At 42.6% G+C, this 18,117-nt stretch overlaps 1 protein-coding gene across 2 annotated transcripts in view; it reads right to left on the bottom strand.

Annotated features, from left to right (window-relative positions):
- The window catches only part of Itga9 (integrin subunit alpha 9), a 388,816-nt gene that overhangs the window by 346,490 nt on the left and 24,209 nt on the right, over positions 1-18,117 (bottom strand). For both annotated transcript variants that reach the window (XM_004854266.4, XM_087181364.1), the window contains exon 4: positions 13,204-13,327. In XM_004854266.4, the coding sequence (XP_004854323.2) occupies positions 13,204-13,327 (124 nt within the window). The remainder of the gene's footprint in view (positions 1-13,203; positions 13,328-18,117) is intronic.

Here is an 18,117-nt window from a genome sequence, read left to right on the forward strand (position 1 = left end):
GCCAAAATAAAACTGATTAAGAAGCTTCCTTGCTCCACCATGCAGCTCCCAACAGTCCAACCCAACAAATGGGACCATTCTGTTGTTGCTGTTTTATTTTTACATTGACAAGGAAGAGAGGGAGGAAACTTTTGATCAGGGTTTAGTGATTACAGGCTTTGTGTCACTTGCCTCCAGTCACATAATTTCATTCATTCCCCCACCCCTGAGAACCCATCTCCCCAGTTGCCAACAGGTAAGAATACTGAGAGCCTCAGAGAGGTTAAGTGAATTGTCCAGGGTTATACAGCTAGTAAACTCATTCTTTCACCTCTGCACCCTATCAAAGGTTTTACAAAGTAAGTAATTTTACAAAACCAAGAGAAAAGACTGGCTGTTTGAAATCATTTCATGGGTAGACAAGAAGGTCAAGGGAGGTTTAAAGGGACTTAAATCACATGTGACACTGGCATTGCTGGACACTTTCAAGCTGGAGCTACCCAGCACATAACCCAGTGACCCCTGGGCTCTTGGCAAGTCTTTAGTTCCATTAAAGCAATATAATTATTTTTGAAATACAAAATAAATAATATGAAGGAACAATGAAGCTGTGATTGCAACACAGTGTCACTTCCTGCAGCTCCACATGTCCACTGCAGGCTGAGAGGGAAATGGGCCCTGGGGAAATATACAGAGTAACTCAGTTTCTAACAACATTCGCTTGCAGAGCCTAGTAACATTTTCCAGTAAGTGGCCACTAACCAACAGCTAAATTATAACAGAATGTCAATTGAGTTACTCCCCTTCCATGAGAGGGTGAGATCAGTTCCTCCCGCCTTGTCCTGTTATTATAAGAATTCCCAGCCTGCCAAAAAGCAACCGGGTGGCCAGTGAAACCACTTGTTCCTGCAAAATCCTGCATGGGGGCTGGAAGTAGGGGGCTTGTGCAAAGAAATAAATCAAGAATCAAATTGCATGATGCCAAGAAACACAGATAGATAATAAATCCTGAATCGAACTGCACAATGGCAAAAAACACCAAACTACCCCAATCCAAACAGGCTTTACATATTAAACCTGGAAGGTCTGGCAAAAAGCATATTTACCCTCACTAAATCTAGAGGTTAAATACCCACTGCAACTCTTTTTAAAAATGAAATAATACAAAGAAATTCAGATCCCAAGAACTGAGCAATGTTGCCTAACATACTAGTTCAGATTCATAAATTTGCCATGAATAGGAAGTATGTAGGAATCTTAACTTTTCTAAGGCAGTTTCAAGGTCTCTTTGTGACAGGGACTCCAAAAACGGTTAGATACAAGAACTTCAATGCTTTTCTCAATCTCCTGCCCAAACTTTGTTGATGTTCTCTACTCTGAGAGGAACACCTGGAGTTTCTAAAGTGGCCATGGCCTCACTGGAATCTGGGAGCACTCCACTCTTGGACCAAGCTAAATGTGCAAGGGGGAGCCCTTAGCAGTAACTCCACTTCCCCAGGCTGGCTGACCAATAAGCACTTTCAGACCTCAGAGGTCTGAAGTTCTTAGCCACACACAGAAGCAGACACCAGCCCACTAGGTGTTTCTGAAATCCCCAGGTCTATACTTGCCTTCTCCAGATGCTCTAGAACAAGAAATTAAACAATGTAGAGCCCCCGACTAGTAAACATAATCCACAACTACCAGTTAGAGGACAGGCCATGTTCCAGTCTTCCAGAAACTTCTATGACTATGTCATTAACCCCCTCGATGTGGAAAAGGATCCACCATTAATCTTTCTACCTGTCCCATTTTCAGCATTCACACATTATCAGCAGAGGTGGGGCTTGGCAACTCTACTCTAGGAAGGCTTAACTGGTGCTAGTACCTTGAATTGACAGTAACATATTCTAAACCTTCCAGTCTTTCAGATGTGTCCTCAGCTTCTCCATCCAGGTGACCTTGCAGGTAAAGGTACATGATACTTTCTTCTGTCACAAAATTGGTTTATCCACCACAGTATTGGTTTAATACAATTTTCATCTCAGTGTCCTCAGTACCAGCCCAGTTCCAGGTACCTAAATGTGCCTGGTGATAGCATGTAGCCTATCCATGTGTGCGCACACTGCTCCATGTACAGAATCAAGACCCAAGTGAACATGTAACAGAACTAGGCACAGTCCTCCTGCATCAAGGCCTTGGACTCCCCAGTCTGCTTCCCTATTAACTTAAATTCCTTTTACATTCTGACCCTGTCTTTCCCTCCTCCAATCTGTAAGGTTCTTTGAACTCCATGTAGTCCTGCTTGAGGAGAACTTGTATTCTGGGTACCAGGAATCCTGGGTTCTATATCTGGAGCTCCCCAAAGCCTAAGAACAATGATGGGTATTGTAGAACTGGGACAAGGATTCGGAATTTTCTGGGTATTCCAAGTCTAAGACTGGCTGATTCTACCTTGGGTAAATCTGTCTCCTCATGGGCCTCAGGAGGACCAGGACAGAACACCTAGATGCTGTTCTCCAATCCCTGCCCACTCCCTGGCATAAACCTTTGTTGACTGTCCTTGAAGACCTGAGAGTAGTCACTTGACAGATGGGAGTGTCCATGCCATGAGACCCAGGTCTCAAGGGCAGAGTGACATGAAGTCACGATCCTTGTATCTGAGTCCTTTCTCTTCATGCAAAGTACTTGTCTAAAGCCCAAAGCCCTCTGAAGAACTGATGGGAGCAGCCTTCACAGAAACACTTCAGTGCTGCTCTTCATCAATCACATCTGAAGATATAGCATCACTGCACGAGGACAAATAGCAGCCCAAAACTCACATTTGGAGCTCAGCCAGCCTTTTCAATTAAAACAAAACAAAAGTAAAACCACACAGTGCTATTGGATACTAAGTGAGGAAGGATCAACGACGCACTTTGTAAAGTGAATAAAGCAAGATGACATTTAACCTGACACCTAAAGTGCAGCTGTGACTGTCAGGGTCCAGGCCTGGGCTCCAGGGCCTTCCCAAGAGACAATGACCAGACTCACCAGACATGGGGCCACAGGCATGCTGCAACTGCTTGGAAGTGCTATTTCTGCAAGTTAGAGACACTACCTTTCTGTGTGTGTGTAGTACTGGGGATTGAACCCAGGGGCTTATGCATGCTAAGCAACTGTTCTACTAAGCTACATCTCTAGCCCTTTTTATTTTTTTTAAATAAAGAATGAAGAGAGGGAGGGAAAGAAGGAAGGAGAGAGGTTAGTTGGTTGAGGTTTCTCCCTAATTCACCGTCCAAATGTCTTTACAAAGGCCTGCCTTCTCCAAAATGTACATACAGTTGGCCCTCCAAATCCCTGGGTTCCACATTCATGAATTCAACCAACCCTGGGTTGAAAATACTTGGAAAGTAATTGTAACTGTACTCTGTACAGGCTTTTTTCTGTCATTAATCCCTGAATAATACAGTATAGCAACTATTAGTATTTACATTGTACAGGGTATTATACATACTTTAGAGACAATTTAAAGCATATGGGAAGTTATAGGCAAAGACTATGCCATTTCACGTAGGGAGCTTGAGACTCTGAGGACATTGTTATATGACAAGAGTCCTGGAACCAATCCCTCACAAATACCATGGGGCATCTGCATGTAGAGTTATGCTAACATACTTATATTCTAAAAAAAAAACAAAAAAAAACTTGATTCTGCTTACATAGACCTGAGACCACCAAAGCTATGAGAATGAGGGTAGGTAGAAAGGCTAAGGGCTGCCCTACATGTGCCAACCCCAAGAAGCAAAGTCTCACACCCTGCCCCCATTGAGAAGTCCAGGAAATGCAGGGTGGAGATACCAGGAGCAGATGTAGGACCTCCAGTCTGCTGTGTTCCCAGGAAGAACTTTTCCTGCACAAAAACAAAGGCTGTGGGGCCCAGCAGTTAGTTGGCTGATCTTAGGCATTTCCACTCTGTCACAAATGCCCCCACAGTCATGGGACAGAAGAGAGGACTGAAAAATGGTATCTCCCTCTCTGCTACAGAATAAAACATTTTTCTACCTCAAAGAAATGGGAAAACCAAACTGTGAAGGACAGCAGCTCCCAGATACTTTAACAAACCTAACTGTTCAATTTTGAGACACCAAATCTGGTTGACAAAAGATGAGGTTGAACAAGGAGACCCAGAAATATCTGAGAGAAATTGGAAATAGGTTGGGGGATTTGAATTAAGTTGGCCTGCATCACATACTTTAATTCATTAAGTTATATGGCTCCTCCATTCAAAAATGGTAGTATTTTCCTTAGTTTCACTCCTAGTTTTATTAAACTCGGCCAAAACAGAAGGCAATTCAGAAAAGGGGAAAAAATATAGTATTAGTTTCCAAATGTTCACAGTCCTTGACCAGATGCATGGAGCCTACACTAATGAATTTTAATCCACTCAAGACAGCCCCTGATTGGGTGGGGTCACTTCCTCTGCTCTTTCTAACATGTTGGGATATAATCATCCCATGGAAATATACATGCACATGCATAGTATACAGTCTTAACAATAATCACTCTTCCTACTACACAGTTCAGAACATTTCATCTTTCAAAGTCAGTCTTTTTTTTTTTTTTGGTACCGGGGATCAAATTCAGGTCCTTGTGCTTGCACAGCTAGTGGCAAAACCACTGAGCCAAATCCCGGGCCCAAAAGTCAGTCTTTTTAACACACTCATTTTAAAATCAATTTTGCACAGTTCCTTAGCTTAATTACGAAGTAAAATACTTAGGGAAAAATCACTTTCCAGTTTTCAATTATTTCTGAATTTCACCAAGTAGTGGCAAATCTAACTGATAATTAAATAACAATTTAGGGTCAACACATGTGGGCAGATATATCTCTAATAGTAAAAATGAAAAAAGGACAAAACTACCCTGCATTTTGAGGAAACACTGTCCAAATAGGAAAAGAAAAAGAAAGTAAATGATCTAAATAGCTAGTTTAAAGAGGAAGGGAGAACAATTTACAAAAATAATTCATGATTGAACTGTGGTGAAAACTAAAAGCAAATTGCGTACAGCCAGAAACTTACAATTAAGTGGGATGGAGGCTTTAAAGGGGTAAAGACTTATAGAGGAATCTAGTAATTCCACCCTTATCACCTCATGGGAAGACTGCACAGACTCAAAATTGTACAGACCAGAATACTATTGTTTGGATACAGCAAGTGGTTTATTTCAAGGCATACAGCTAAGTAGCCTCGGAGTCTGCACTAAAGAGCAGAAGCTGACTTCCTGACTGCCATGCTTCGTTAAGCACACCTCCAGGGGTACTGTTTCTGTCCTTCCCCCCAAAAAAAATGTTTTCCATCAACAGACAGCTGGATAAACAAAGTGCAGTATACCCCTATAATGGAATATTATTCTGCCTTTAAAAGAAAGGAAATTCTGATAAGTGCTACAGTGTGGCTATACTCTGAGGACACTATTCTAAGTGAGACAAGCCAGTCACAAAAGGACACATACTGTATGATTACATTTATATGAGGTCCCTAGAGCAGTCAAACTCAGAGAGAATCATGGTGGTTTCTAAGGTTTGGGAGACAGGAGGGTGAGGAATTAGTGTTAAATAGGTACAAAGTTTCAGATGGGAAAGATGAAAATGCTCTGGAGATGCACGCTGGTGACAGTTACACAGTCATGTGAATGTTCTTAATGACACTGAACTGTACACTTTAAAATGGTTACAGTGGTAAATTTTTTTTTTTGGTACCAGGGATCAAACTCAGGACAAGCGGCAGAACCACTGAGCTAAATCCCCAGCCCACAATGGTAAATTTTATGTCATGTATCTCATATCAATAAAAAAATACAAGAATTATGTAATCTGTCAATACTTCCTTCCATCCAGAATCTAGCAACCCATTTTACTCCCTACTTCAGAAGACACAGCAAGAAACCCTATAGGCACTTTATAATGCATGGATGTGTGACTCAGTATATGTTATGTCATGTTTAATCTCCCCAAAGATGACCCTGACCATGGGACAGTCACATTTCAGTGAGAAGCTGAATGCAGAATTGAGTAGAATTCAATTTTGTGACTAAAGTAAAAAGACTAACAAAATAACAGGTGCTAAGATATGTACCAAGTGCTATTTGTATATTAAAACCAAATGTTTGGAGTAAAAAGATACCCAGGACATAGGGCAGATCAGCATCCTGGCTATGTTTTCTTAGGCTAATGGCTACATCTACCCTATACCTGTGAGACCTGTCAATAGGTTGTGTCTAAGATAGCAAAACTGCACGATGGCTTAAGAAGTCTGTAGTCAAATGCCCTAAAAATTCATAAAACTATAACATATGAAAGATTTTTCTGAGATGGGTCACAGTACTCAGTAATCACAAAGGAAACCAACATCCCAATAGAAGAGGTAGCTACAGTGACACCTAGTCTGAACCTCAAAGACCAACAACTCCTCCTCTGCCTAGTCACCAACCTTCATGAGCCTCAATTTTCTCATCTGCTCAACAGAGAGAATAATTATTCAAAAATGATGTAAATTACACAGTGCAATTATAAATATTGAGTACCTAGCACAATATCTCGCACCTGATAGGTGTTCGATAAATGTCAGGTAAACCTGAATCCATTAATTTCTCAGGGAAGTTCAGATCCCCAAGATACCCGTTACCACACAGAAGGCAGTTTTAGAAGAGACTCATGAAATTTGGACATTTGCAAGAGAAATCTTAGAAGTTGCAGTTCAAGCAGTTAATAGCTCCACACAATGCATGGAAACACATTTGAGGGATAGAATACATTTTTGATTAATGGTTCTTTAAACCAAAAAAAAGCTTGATAGGGCTCCTTGAGCCTGGAGCCACCACTAGAGAACCCTGGCCTCCTTCCAGCCTGATGGTCCCCTTTGGCTATCCCCCCTGTATCCCTCTCAGGTCCTTCTCCTCCTTCACTGGCCATAATGTACAACAGTATTTTTTAAATTTGCTATATTTATTTAAATGAGATAACATTTATGAAAGTTCTTTGGAAACCATAAAATCCTATGTTAATGTAGAGGTCTTTATTTATTAAAAATTTATGAAGCTTGTTCTGAAATTTTAAATGGACCAACTTAGTCCTTTATTATTCTCTCAAAACATAACACAATTTCAATTGCTTTTCATTTATAAATGTCTCATGATTGATTTTTATCCTCTATGGAGACAAAGCCTTCAATGTTAAAAGGAAAAAAATCTTCACACTTCAATGAGTAGATCTATTTTCTTCCCTAGAAATGACCACTGTTTTAAGAAATGCAGAGACACATTAGGAATAAAATGCCGGGGCCAGGGATTTAGCTCAGTGGTTCCGCCACCTGCCTCACAAGCGTAAGGTCCCGAGTTCAATCCCTGGTACCAAAAAATAGAAAGAAAGGAATAAAATGCCAACCATTCCCTAATAATAAAGAAGGTATTATTGGAAATCTTTGGAATGAATGGGGTGATTTTAAGGCATAGTAAATTTTGAATTCGGACCCTGAGCAATTCCAACTTTAAGAACATTTAAACATGGCATGAGTTAAACCTTAGATTATATACAAAAAAGGGGGAGCTAAACAAATAAATTGTACAAATGCAATCTTCAAAGGTACTGTCTAAATTATAATCTTTTTAAAAGCTTTTACTAAATTATTTGATCATTTTAGTAATATCCAGCTTTCTATCCTTCATTATCTATTCACTAAAGTAGGATCTATTTGTTAGATACCTTAGGAAACATGTAAAAATATAAATTGAAAATTAGAAAATTTACATTTATTGAGCATACACTCAAGAGCCTGGTAGTGTGTTAGGCACTCTATATACCTCAAATACTTAAACAGATATCAATCTCCCCATTTTACAGATGAGAACACTGAGGCTCGTGGAGCTTTCCAAGGCCAGCAAGTCAGAAAGTAGGAGCATATAGATTCAATCATAAAGAATGAGTGGTAAAACCAGATCCTGAAAGTCTAATATACAGTGGTATGATAATTGCCTCTAATTGCATCTCTTTATCTGAGTTTCATCTTGAACACTTCTTGTTAATTTAGCCAAGCTGTTCTAAGTTCTTCCATACTTATGAGATCTTTCTGTCACAATAAAAAGATGAGTTGTTTACAGTCTCACATGCCAAGCTCTGGCTTCTTGCCTCAGTAGACTCGAAGGCAAGGATAAAAGGAAAGTCTGTAGTTGGTTTTACCACATGCACTAACTTAACTTTTGGGAGCCCTAGAATAACATGGCTTGGCTAATAATAGTGCTCACTCTAATTCACAGAGTTTCTCCCCAAGCTATTCACTGAACTCTCATCATCTCACACATTCTGATCAACCCAAACATATCAGAGCAAGGATGCTGCTCTTATACGGGACAAACATAAACCAAATTATTTTACTGAAGGGTATGTGCCATGAGTTTATTTTATGTCCTAAACCCATTTTATTTCCCACTCCTACATTTCCTGGTTCCAACAGGATATTGTGGGAGCCTCTCCCTTGCAACTAGAAACAGGAAGCACCTGAGAAGCCATGAGAAAAAGGTCTTTGTGCCAAACCAAAGTCAATATATGAAGAATTAAAAAGCCTGGCTCTGGGGATATGGCTCAGTGGTAGAGTACTTGATATAGCATGTGTCAGCACCCAGGTTCAATCCCCAGCACTGAAAAAAAATTTTTAAGTTTTAGATATTTTGGAAAGAGAATTAGAAAGTTTCCTCAATTCATCCAACACTCCAGCATTCTGAAGAGAGGACAGTTGGCCATCACGAGGCCCTCAGTGAGGTCCCAATTACAGAACAACCAAAGGTCTTCCCGAGAATTTCGCCTGAGTTTCCTCATGAGCTCTTCACAATAGCCTACAAAGGTGGATGTGACAGAGCCATGGCAGTAACCCTCCCACTGCAGGACCAAGCAATTAGCCTGAGCCACAGAAAGAGGGGCCAGAAGAACCGGCTTCCTCCAAGCTTGCCAGTCTTCCATGGTCTGTCCACCACCACACGGAAGCACATACAGTACCAGCAGTCCCCTCATCCCGTGCCCTATGCCCACTGTGATCAACAGTGTATTTCCACCATCTTTTTATTCTGTGGCTTCTTGAGGCCAAAGTGGGTTTCACTTTTTCCAACTGTAAAATGAAACAATTCTACTTTAACCACCCTGTACTCAGATAACAGCTCAAGCTCCTGCAGAAAGGCACCCAGATGAACACCACCAGCAGGAATTGTCTCCCCACATCCACTCCCACTTTCAAACAACACAGTTTCTGTTTCCCCTTCTTGATAGCTGGGCCTGTGTCATTTGGGTTTTGTCTATCTGGTGCTTACTACAGACTTAATAAAATTAAGTGGACTCTATTCTTGGGACACAAGCCAGTGACTCTATGGTGATTAATAAACACTTGCTTGGGATATAGTAGTTAGGGTATAGTACATAGTACATTAGCATATGTGTGCTTAGCAGACATATGCCAGACACTTCATAAGAACTCACAAGTGTTAAGTCAATCCTCTTCACAGCCCCTTTGAGTCAGTTAGACACAGAGAGGTCAAACAACTTAGCTGAGGTTTCACTGCTAATAAGAAGTGGCAGAGCCAGGATCTGACCTCTGGCATTTCAGGTCCCGAGTCTATTCCAGTCATCATGTTATCTGCCTTCCCACTATGTGGTATGTAAATAATCAAATGAGAAGAAAAACTCAGGCTTGGTTGGGCAAGCATATCACCCCTTTGGACCTCAATACAGACAAGAGGCTCCCCTAGGTGACATCTTAAAGGTCTTGTCAAACTGAAATGCTTCCACTGTATTTAACTATAATGTAATCCCCATCTGGAAAGAGAGCTTGAGTTACTGAGATTTTCCACATAAACATAAAATAATGGCTGCTTTAAGAGCCAAAGTCAGTTTAGCTTAGACCACAAAACAGGGAAGTGTAGATCTCCAAAGCCAACAGAGCACAGGCAAGAGCCCTCTCACACTGTGGCCTCCTCCCACCTTCCCCAATCCCTGCCAGTGCAGGCACCTAGAGAAATCTGAGCATCTACGGCCCCTCTCTTATCACACGACCAACAACACAGAAACTTGCTGTCTAGGCCCCTAGTTTCCTAAGGGGCTGCTCTTGTACCCCAATACTTGTCACACCAAGCCCCCACTCCTTACTGCTCAAAGAACAAGTTAAAATATGCAAGTGTGTATGCCCAAGGGAGGGAAGATTGCATGGGGCAAAACCATGTTGCAAATTTCTTTTCTGATTCCACATGGCTGTCCTGAAATAAAAGAACTATCCAAGCAGAAAGGCCTGGGCCCACCCCACAGCCACATCCTACAAGGAATTTGGGTAGTCACAGTGAGCCCTGTATCAGTCAGCTATTACCACATAACAACCCTGAAATCTCCACAGCAAACAATAGGAAGGTGGATTTCTCACTGGTACAACTGCACGTGGGCTCTGGCTGTAGTTTAGTTCAGATCTGCTCCACACATTTCTCCCTGGAGACCAGCAAGCTCTGTGGGACATGCTGCAGGCTCAGAAGCACTGAGCAGAGTGGGTGGAAACATGTTGCCCAGCAAGACCCAGCTCCAAGCTCATGCATTCTAATGTGAATGAGGGGCACATGGGGCAGACCTGAGCAGAACCTGCCACTCCACCTCCCTGTTGATCACCTCAGGTCACACAAGCATCCATGTTCCTGCCAAACATCACATCAGAGCCACCAGCACAGAGGAAGGGAAGACCGCCTGACTGGAGAGTAGTGATATGCAAAATGCCACATTTCCCTCACCTTGTGATTCTGCCTTTAAGACAGTTCCAACATCATTCTTTCCTATTTTGTGAGGGTTGTTTAAAAGCTCTTATTTAATTCTCATTTTAATTGGAAAAGCCAAAACTACCTGAAATTACTACTAACTATGGGAACATAAATGGTTTGCTGAGTCAAACAGATACAAAATGCAAAAGCCAGCTCTACCACATACTATCTGAGCAACTGTGGGCATCTGACTTAGGCTCTGAATCTTGGGTTCCTCACCTGTAACAGGACAATGGGGACACAGAAGCTGGCTTCAGGGTACCCTACCCCCTCCCAAGTCCTTTCCTTTACTGTGACATGGTCTGAGGGTCAACTGCCACCACCTGCATCTGTGCCTGAGGGCTTCCTCAGCCCACACACATGGCCCAACAGGACACCAGGTGGATGAAGACTCCAGCATGGTAACTTGAGGTGTGTGCTCTGTGCAGGCCCCCAGCATCGCCCTAAACTGTGTCCCAGTTACCCATGGTGATAACTTGCCAGGTAGTACACCCTTCATGCGCTGCCTTCCCTTCTCTTTCTCACTACCCCACATTCCTATGGGTGTCTTCTGAAATAACTTCCAAAATCAACTACTTATAATCAAACCCAAGTTAAAAATTTTTTTTCCTAAAAGTTTCGTGAAGATTAAGTAAAAGAACCTGTAAAGCCCCCAGACCAACATTCACCTACTGCTAATCCCACAATTGCTTTACAGAAGTTAGAAGTGTGAGCCACAGAGGGTACAGAGACATGGACATGGATATTTGATCCCAGATACCTCTTCAGAGGACTGGCTTTTTAGTTTCTGGTGCTTATGTGGTACGCAGAGGAGCCACTAGGGATAGCCACAGGTCCCCATTTCATAACCCATCATTTTTTTTTGAAACATGAAAGTGGTGGTCCTACTGCATAATGAGTTTGGGTTCAGTAACCCCTGCCTCCATGGTCCCTATGGATTCCTCACTTTCCCCAGGCTGATGATCTCCCCACAGGTTGTTCCATGGGCCTTTCCCTTTCTTCCTGGGGAAAGAGAAAGCGTGAGCTTGGCACTCAGAACAGTCTTGACATGTTATATGTGCACCACTAACTATCCTTCCCCCAACTGATTATACTATTTTTAAGATGAAATTTTTTCTTCTGACTACGAAAATAGAGATAAACAAGGCCAAAGTTCAATTTCTCCACATAGCCCACTCAAAGAAAGACAGGGCCGGGGATTTAGCTCAGTGGTTTCACCACCTGCTGTGCAAGCACAAGGCCCCAGGTTCGATCCCCAGTACCAAAAAAAAAAAAAAAAGGACAAAAATACTGTAGAAGGCTAACCCTCACAGGAGAGGGCTTGTGCCTTCTGCAGGGAGGTCCTTCTTGGGGGCCACCTGAGTTTCCAGAGAGCCAGGGAGGGACCTCCACAAGGTAGGAACAGTACATTACCTAGACAGCACTTCTTAGAGCCCTCTTTTATGGCCACAAAATTTGAAACCTAGGAATCCCAGGGAAGCCCAAAGACAACATGGACTCAGGCCAGTGAGACTTCTGTCCAAACAAATAAACTATGAGGGATTAAAAAATAGCCCAGCATATAAACAGGGAGCAGGTTCCAGCTCACCAGCACTAAGCCAAAAAACCTGAGAGTAGAAGCTATCAAACTGAAGAAAAGGAGTGCATTCTCTGAATCCCTAGAGTTCAACTTCTACTGGGCTAAACAGCAATTGACTCAACCGACTCCACTACCTATGCATTTGAATTTATAAGCAAGGTCCCAAGTACCCTTTGGTGAGGAGCTCTTAAAATTACATTGCTGGAGCTCTTCCACAGCTGTCCAAGTTCTAGGACCACACAGGAGGGAAAGTCAGAGCTCAGATCTCTTAAGATGACTTCATGTGTGGCTGTGCTAAATTTCTGTCACACTGTTACTTTATGAATCCTGGGTCTCCTCTTCCCCCTGCTTTAGGATATCTGTCCACAGTGCAGCTAGGATCTCTGTGGGAGCCTAATGAGCAGATGAACAAGGCTGGAAAGATCATCTGGGATAATCCTCAACCTTTCAGTTGAGGAAACTGAAGTCTAGAGAGGGAAAGTAAGTTTTCCAGGGCCCCACAGCATCTGGAAGTGCAAGAAAACCAAGGAATCTGTTCAGTCGCTTGGCGGAAGTTTGGTGAATTTTGGTCACTGAAGCTTTGTAAACCTTGGTAAACACTACAGGCTCTAGACAGAGATGAGGCAAGGTGAGGCTAGATGTGGAACTACTGTCCTCTTTGCATCTGCCTCTTACCTGAGCTGGGCCTTGAGCACCATAGCCCATCTAGAGGCAAGTAGTGCTGCCTCTCAGTAGCATGTGGGAAGCTGCCAAAAATGTTCAGGTGAAGGTACATTAGGAGAGGATAGAGAGTGTTTCAGGCAAGAAGTGGACAGGAAAATGCAGGATAATTAATTCACACTCACCTTCATAGCAAGGGATCAGCGTCCTGCCTTTGGCCTGGAGGTTGGGTGGGATGATGTAACAGAAGCCATGAGGTAAGATATGATCTGTTTCATAGTAGATGTTCTTCCATCGGTGGGCACAGGCCTAAAAAGGACAGAGGAATGAAAGCAGGAAAGTCAGCCTCAAGAGCCACAGTGCTGGGTGATTCTGCAGGAGGAGAGAGGAGCAGGGGGGACAGGAAGCTGCCGTCTTTCTTGCTCAGCCACACCTTCACACCAGGCCCTGTTTAGGGCATTAGAAAATTACATGAACAACAGCAAGACCCTGGGAAGCTATGGGAGGAAAGAGATAATACTAGATTAACAAATGGCAATCATAGCACTGGGAATAAAGAGGACTGTGCAAGTTTGTGTTAGGTAAAACTTGGAAACAGCCCAAATACCCATCAACTGGAGACTGGATAAAGAAAATGTGGTTTTTTAATAAAATGGAGTACTACTCAGCCATAAAAAATGAGAAATTAGAGACATTTATAGCTAAGTGGATGCACATTGAGGCAATACTCTTAAGTGAAATAAATAGGATACACATGTATAAATACTGAATAGTTTCTCTGGTGTGAGAAACTGAAAGTGTAAATAAAGGCTAAATGTATAATAGTTAATGTGAAATAGGAAGAAAAGGGGCAAAGGGGAAGGAAGTGGGAGGGCTAGGGGAAAGGATAGAAGGGAATGGGATTAATATGAGAAAATGGAAAAATAGGAACAAAATATTTAAATAGGGAGGACTGGAGGGGTTGAAGGGAGGGCTGGGCAAGGGTGAAAAATAAGAACTAAGAGAGACTATGTAAAGGTGCAAATTTCCAATGATGAATGTCATTATATTGTATATCCAAAATGTACCAATGATTAGAATGAATAATCGATAATGTAAAATAGGAAGAAAAGGTCCAAAGGGGTAGGGGTAGTGGGAGGGGCAGGGGAAAGGAAAGAAGGGAAAGGAAAAATGATGAGAAATGGAAAAAATGGAAATAAAGTCTTTGTAAATAGGGAAGGGTGGAGGGGGTGAAGGGAGGTCTAGGAATGGGGAAAAAAATAAGAACCAAGATGCATTACGTAAAGGTGCAATTCCCAGTGAGAAATGTAATTGTGTTGTATACCTTCAATGTACCGATAAAAGAACGAAAAAAAAAAAGAGGACTGTGCAATAGAGAACCTAAGAGTAGGTGGGACAGTTTCCATCTGGAGACCAGGGAAGGCCTACAGAATGAGAAAGTGCTTTACACTGAGCACACAGGGAGGAGGGATCTAAAAGAAGGGGGCATCAGGTGCAAAGGACAAGATGTGAGACAGGCTTGGAGTCCAAGAGGAAGCAAGGAGGAGGGTGGGGTAGCCCGGAGTGGCTTTGGCAGGAGAATGAGGTCATAAAAGGGGATAGGATGTGAACGGGATCTTGTAGACTCTGCAGATGACTGTGACTTCAGCATCCATGCAGGGAAGAGCCTCACATAGGTGAATGATGTGATCCAATTTATAATTTGGAAAGATTAGTCAGCAAACATCTGGCAGATGATAGGTCTCAGGAGTGGCAATGAACATCCAGATAATATGCTCTTGGCCTGGATCAGAATGGGACAGTGGAAGTGAGAAGAGATGCTTTAGGATGCATGCCAGAAAGACAACAGGCTCAAAGGAATGGCTGGGTATGGGGAGAGGAGGAAAGGGAGGAATTGGCCATACCAAACTGCTTTTACTTGCAAAGATACTTCTGCATGCATCTCCTTCACTAGAAGTAAATGCTTAACCTATGATTCTTTTATTGAAGCAAACTGGCATATAGCAAAATGCACAAATCTCAAATGTACCAATTAACACATAGTGACAAATGTCCATGCTCTCTTATCACAAAAGCCCTAGCAAGGCAGAATATTTCCATCTCACCAGAAAGTCCTCTGGTGCCAGGGAGTGGCTGAGTTTGACAATCAAGTCAGAGAAAGGCTAACACAGTGAGGGTGGGTACCACCAGGAAGGTCCAAGGCAGAAGGTCCCAAGGGTGGGAGAGATCCTACGGCAGTGTGTGTGAGAATATGAGAAGCCCATCAGAGGGCCCTCTGCAACTTTCAAGAGCAGCCTCATAGCACAGAGCTTCCAGCCAGCAGGACTGGGTCAAATATGCAAGGAGATGCTCTACAGCAGGACAGTTCTCACCAGGCCAGGCCTCACACCCAGCTCATCCTTCCATGCCACTGAACATGACCCTACCTCCTGCTCGGATGTGACACCTGCCCCAGCTCTGTGTGCATGTCTTCACCCATCCACAAACCCCAGCACTGACGAGGAGCCCACTTGGAGGGCAAGTGTTCTGCCCAGCCTGGCCTGCCTCTCCTGGGCATTCACTTCTAGTATCAGTTCACCTCTTTCTGGCTAGTGGGTGCATTTTCTTAAAATATTGAATTTTAAAATAATCATAGGTTTCAATTTCTTGGTTTCTTCCACAGACACAGTTTCCACGGGTTCCAACACTCAGCATTCCTATTCTCTGCCACTGACTTCTGCAACCCTTAAAGACAGGTCGGGGAGGTGTCCTTAGAACTCTCATTTTCTGTATGGGCACGGAGTATCCAAGAGGACTTTGCCTGAGCTGCATAGCTGGTATGCATGATGCAAACAGAACTGGAATCCACAGTTTCTGAGTCTTGTCTCACTAAAAAGCATTTTGTATCTTAAGACTCCTAATTCTTGCCCAAGAAGCCATCAAAACCCACCCTCTGAAGGAAGTCTCTGGTAGCTTGATTGTCCTCACAGCCTTCCCCACTGGTCTCAGGACCTTAAGGTAACCACCTGGGAAGGAACGCAATGTCTGAGGCCACAGCGAGGGGGACCCCAAACCTGGTTCTCCCTGACATCATTCTATGATAAGATCATTGCCTTCTAAGCTCTCTGCTCTTCATCCCTTTAAACCAAGTGCCACGAGAACCCTTGACAAACAACTCTACCCAAAAGAGGACACATTGAGAATGACTGGAAAACTGCTCTTGTCCACACTCTACCTCTTGTCTGAAAATATTAATCAATGGAAACTGATCTACTGCCACTCCTTCTACTCTAATCCACCTCCATCCCTCCCCATTTGGTACTATTTTGTGCTAATATAGCGTGTTTCTCAACAGACTGAAATATGTGGTAAGGAACTAAAGAAACACCACTAAGAAGTCACCCTTATTGCTACTTACAGTCATCCCTTCATATACACAGGGGATGGGTTCCAGGATGCCCCTCAGATGCCAAAATCTGCAGATGCTCAAATCCCTTATGTGATGGTGAAGTGTGCACATAACCTTCACACATTTGCCCGTATACTTTAAATCATCTCTAGATTACTTACAATGCTTGCTATAATGCAAATGCTATATAAATATTTGTTATACTGTATAACAAGTATTAAGGAAAATGTTCATATTCAGTACAGATGCAATTTTTTAAATGTTTTTGATCCATAGTTACAGAACCCATAAATAGGAAGGCCTAAATGCAATTGATTTTTTTTATTTTCAGCTCTGACTCAATTCTGATGGCTTACAATCAGCAAAATCTGTGACTTGGAAGGCTCACCATTTCTATCACACTTCTGGGTTAAAGAGGCAGATGTCTATCATGATGCTAACAGTCAGCTGCACATTGACACACATCAAGCAGGACTTGCTACATTTAACATTTAGTATATTATCTATTCATTTTTTAAATTTCATAAACTATTTAAGAGTGACTTTGGAGAATCCCCAGAAGATCCAAATACTGTATTTCATACTAATCTAAAATTAAGGGGAATTGTGGGAGGCCAGAGAGCAAAGTGTCAAAGGCAGGCTCCACGTGGGAAAACGACAAAAAGGTTCTCTGAATATAAAGTACAGAAAGAAGACACTGTGCTTAGCCTGATTATCATTATGTATTCATGTCAACCTGACCACTACATTAAAAAAATTCCAAGGGATTTTCTGCAAAGTATTAATAACTCAATACAATACATTAATACAAAGTTATTACTACCTAATACAAAGTATTATTAATTTAATCTCTCCTAGGAGTTGCTGTGAGGGAAGAAGGCAGCACAGTAGGGAAGAACAGGAAAAGGAGAGTACTCTCTGGAAACAAGAAGACTTGCACTGAGCAGTAGCTCCATGGTAGAGTACGTGCCTTAGAACGTGGCCCTGAGTTCATTCGCACTCAGCCTCCAAATCACCCTGAGAAATGGGGAGAGGGCCCACCACCACCCAAAATCTTAGAATCTAACATATTTCAAGTTAGAAGGGTTGTTTTTTCTTCCCATGGAATTCAAAGTAGAACATGAGCAATTTATTTCAAAGGCTTTTTTGTGGTAGGGATACAGCACATCTTTCCTGGGGGTGGGTTCTGAGTCTCTCCAGGTACCTAGGACACAAAGACCTCTCAGTCCCCACCCCATGCTCTTAATGTGCACTGGCCGTGTACAGATGGCCAAAGCCTCTCTCATGCTTCCAGGTCCATGGTGCACAGCTGGGCCTGGCTCCAGGACACAGGGAACAGTGTGTGGTGGACACAGGATCAAAGTGAGGCTGGGATGCCATGAGCCTTCCCCAAAGGGGCTCCCAACCAAAGAGGAGGCAGTGGCTGGGGAGGCACCAGGAAGGGGCTTCCAGGGTGCAGGGAATATATTCCAAAGGATATTCCTCTAATGAAAATTCAGTGAGGTGCACTCTGATGATTTACACACTTTTTCTGTATGTGTGCTATAGTTCAATACAAAGTTCACACACAAAATAAATCAGGAAACAGCACCAGAAATGCAAAAATGTAGTCTGTAATTTTTTAAAAATTGACTCATGGGAAGCAGTGAGCAGATAGGGATGGTGCTGACGATTAGAAAGGAAATAACAGAGATAGAACCAGAGAACACTG

This window comes from Heterocephalus glaber, unplaced genomic scaffold (genome assembly GCF_053883595.1).
Source record: "Heterocephalus glaber isolate CG9 unplaced genomic scaffold, H.glaber_assembly_v1.0 deba00001472, whole genome shotgun sequence".
NCBI lineage: Eukaryota > Metazoa > Chordata > Mammalia > Rodentia > Bathyergidae > Heterocephalus > Heterocephalus glaber.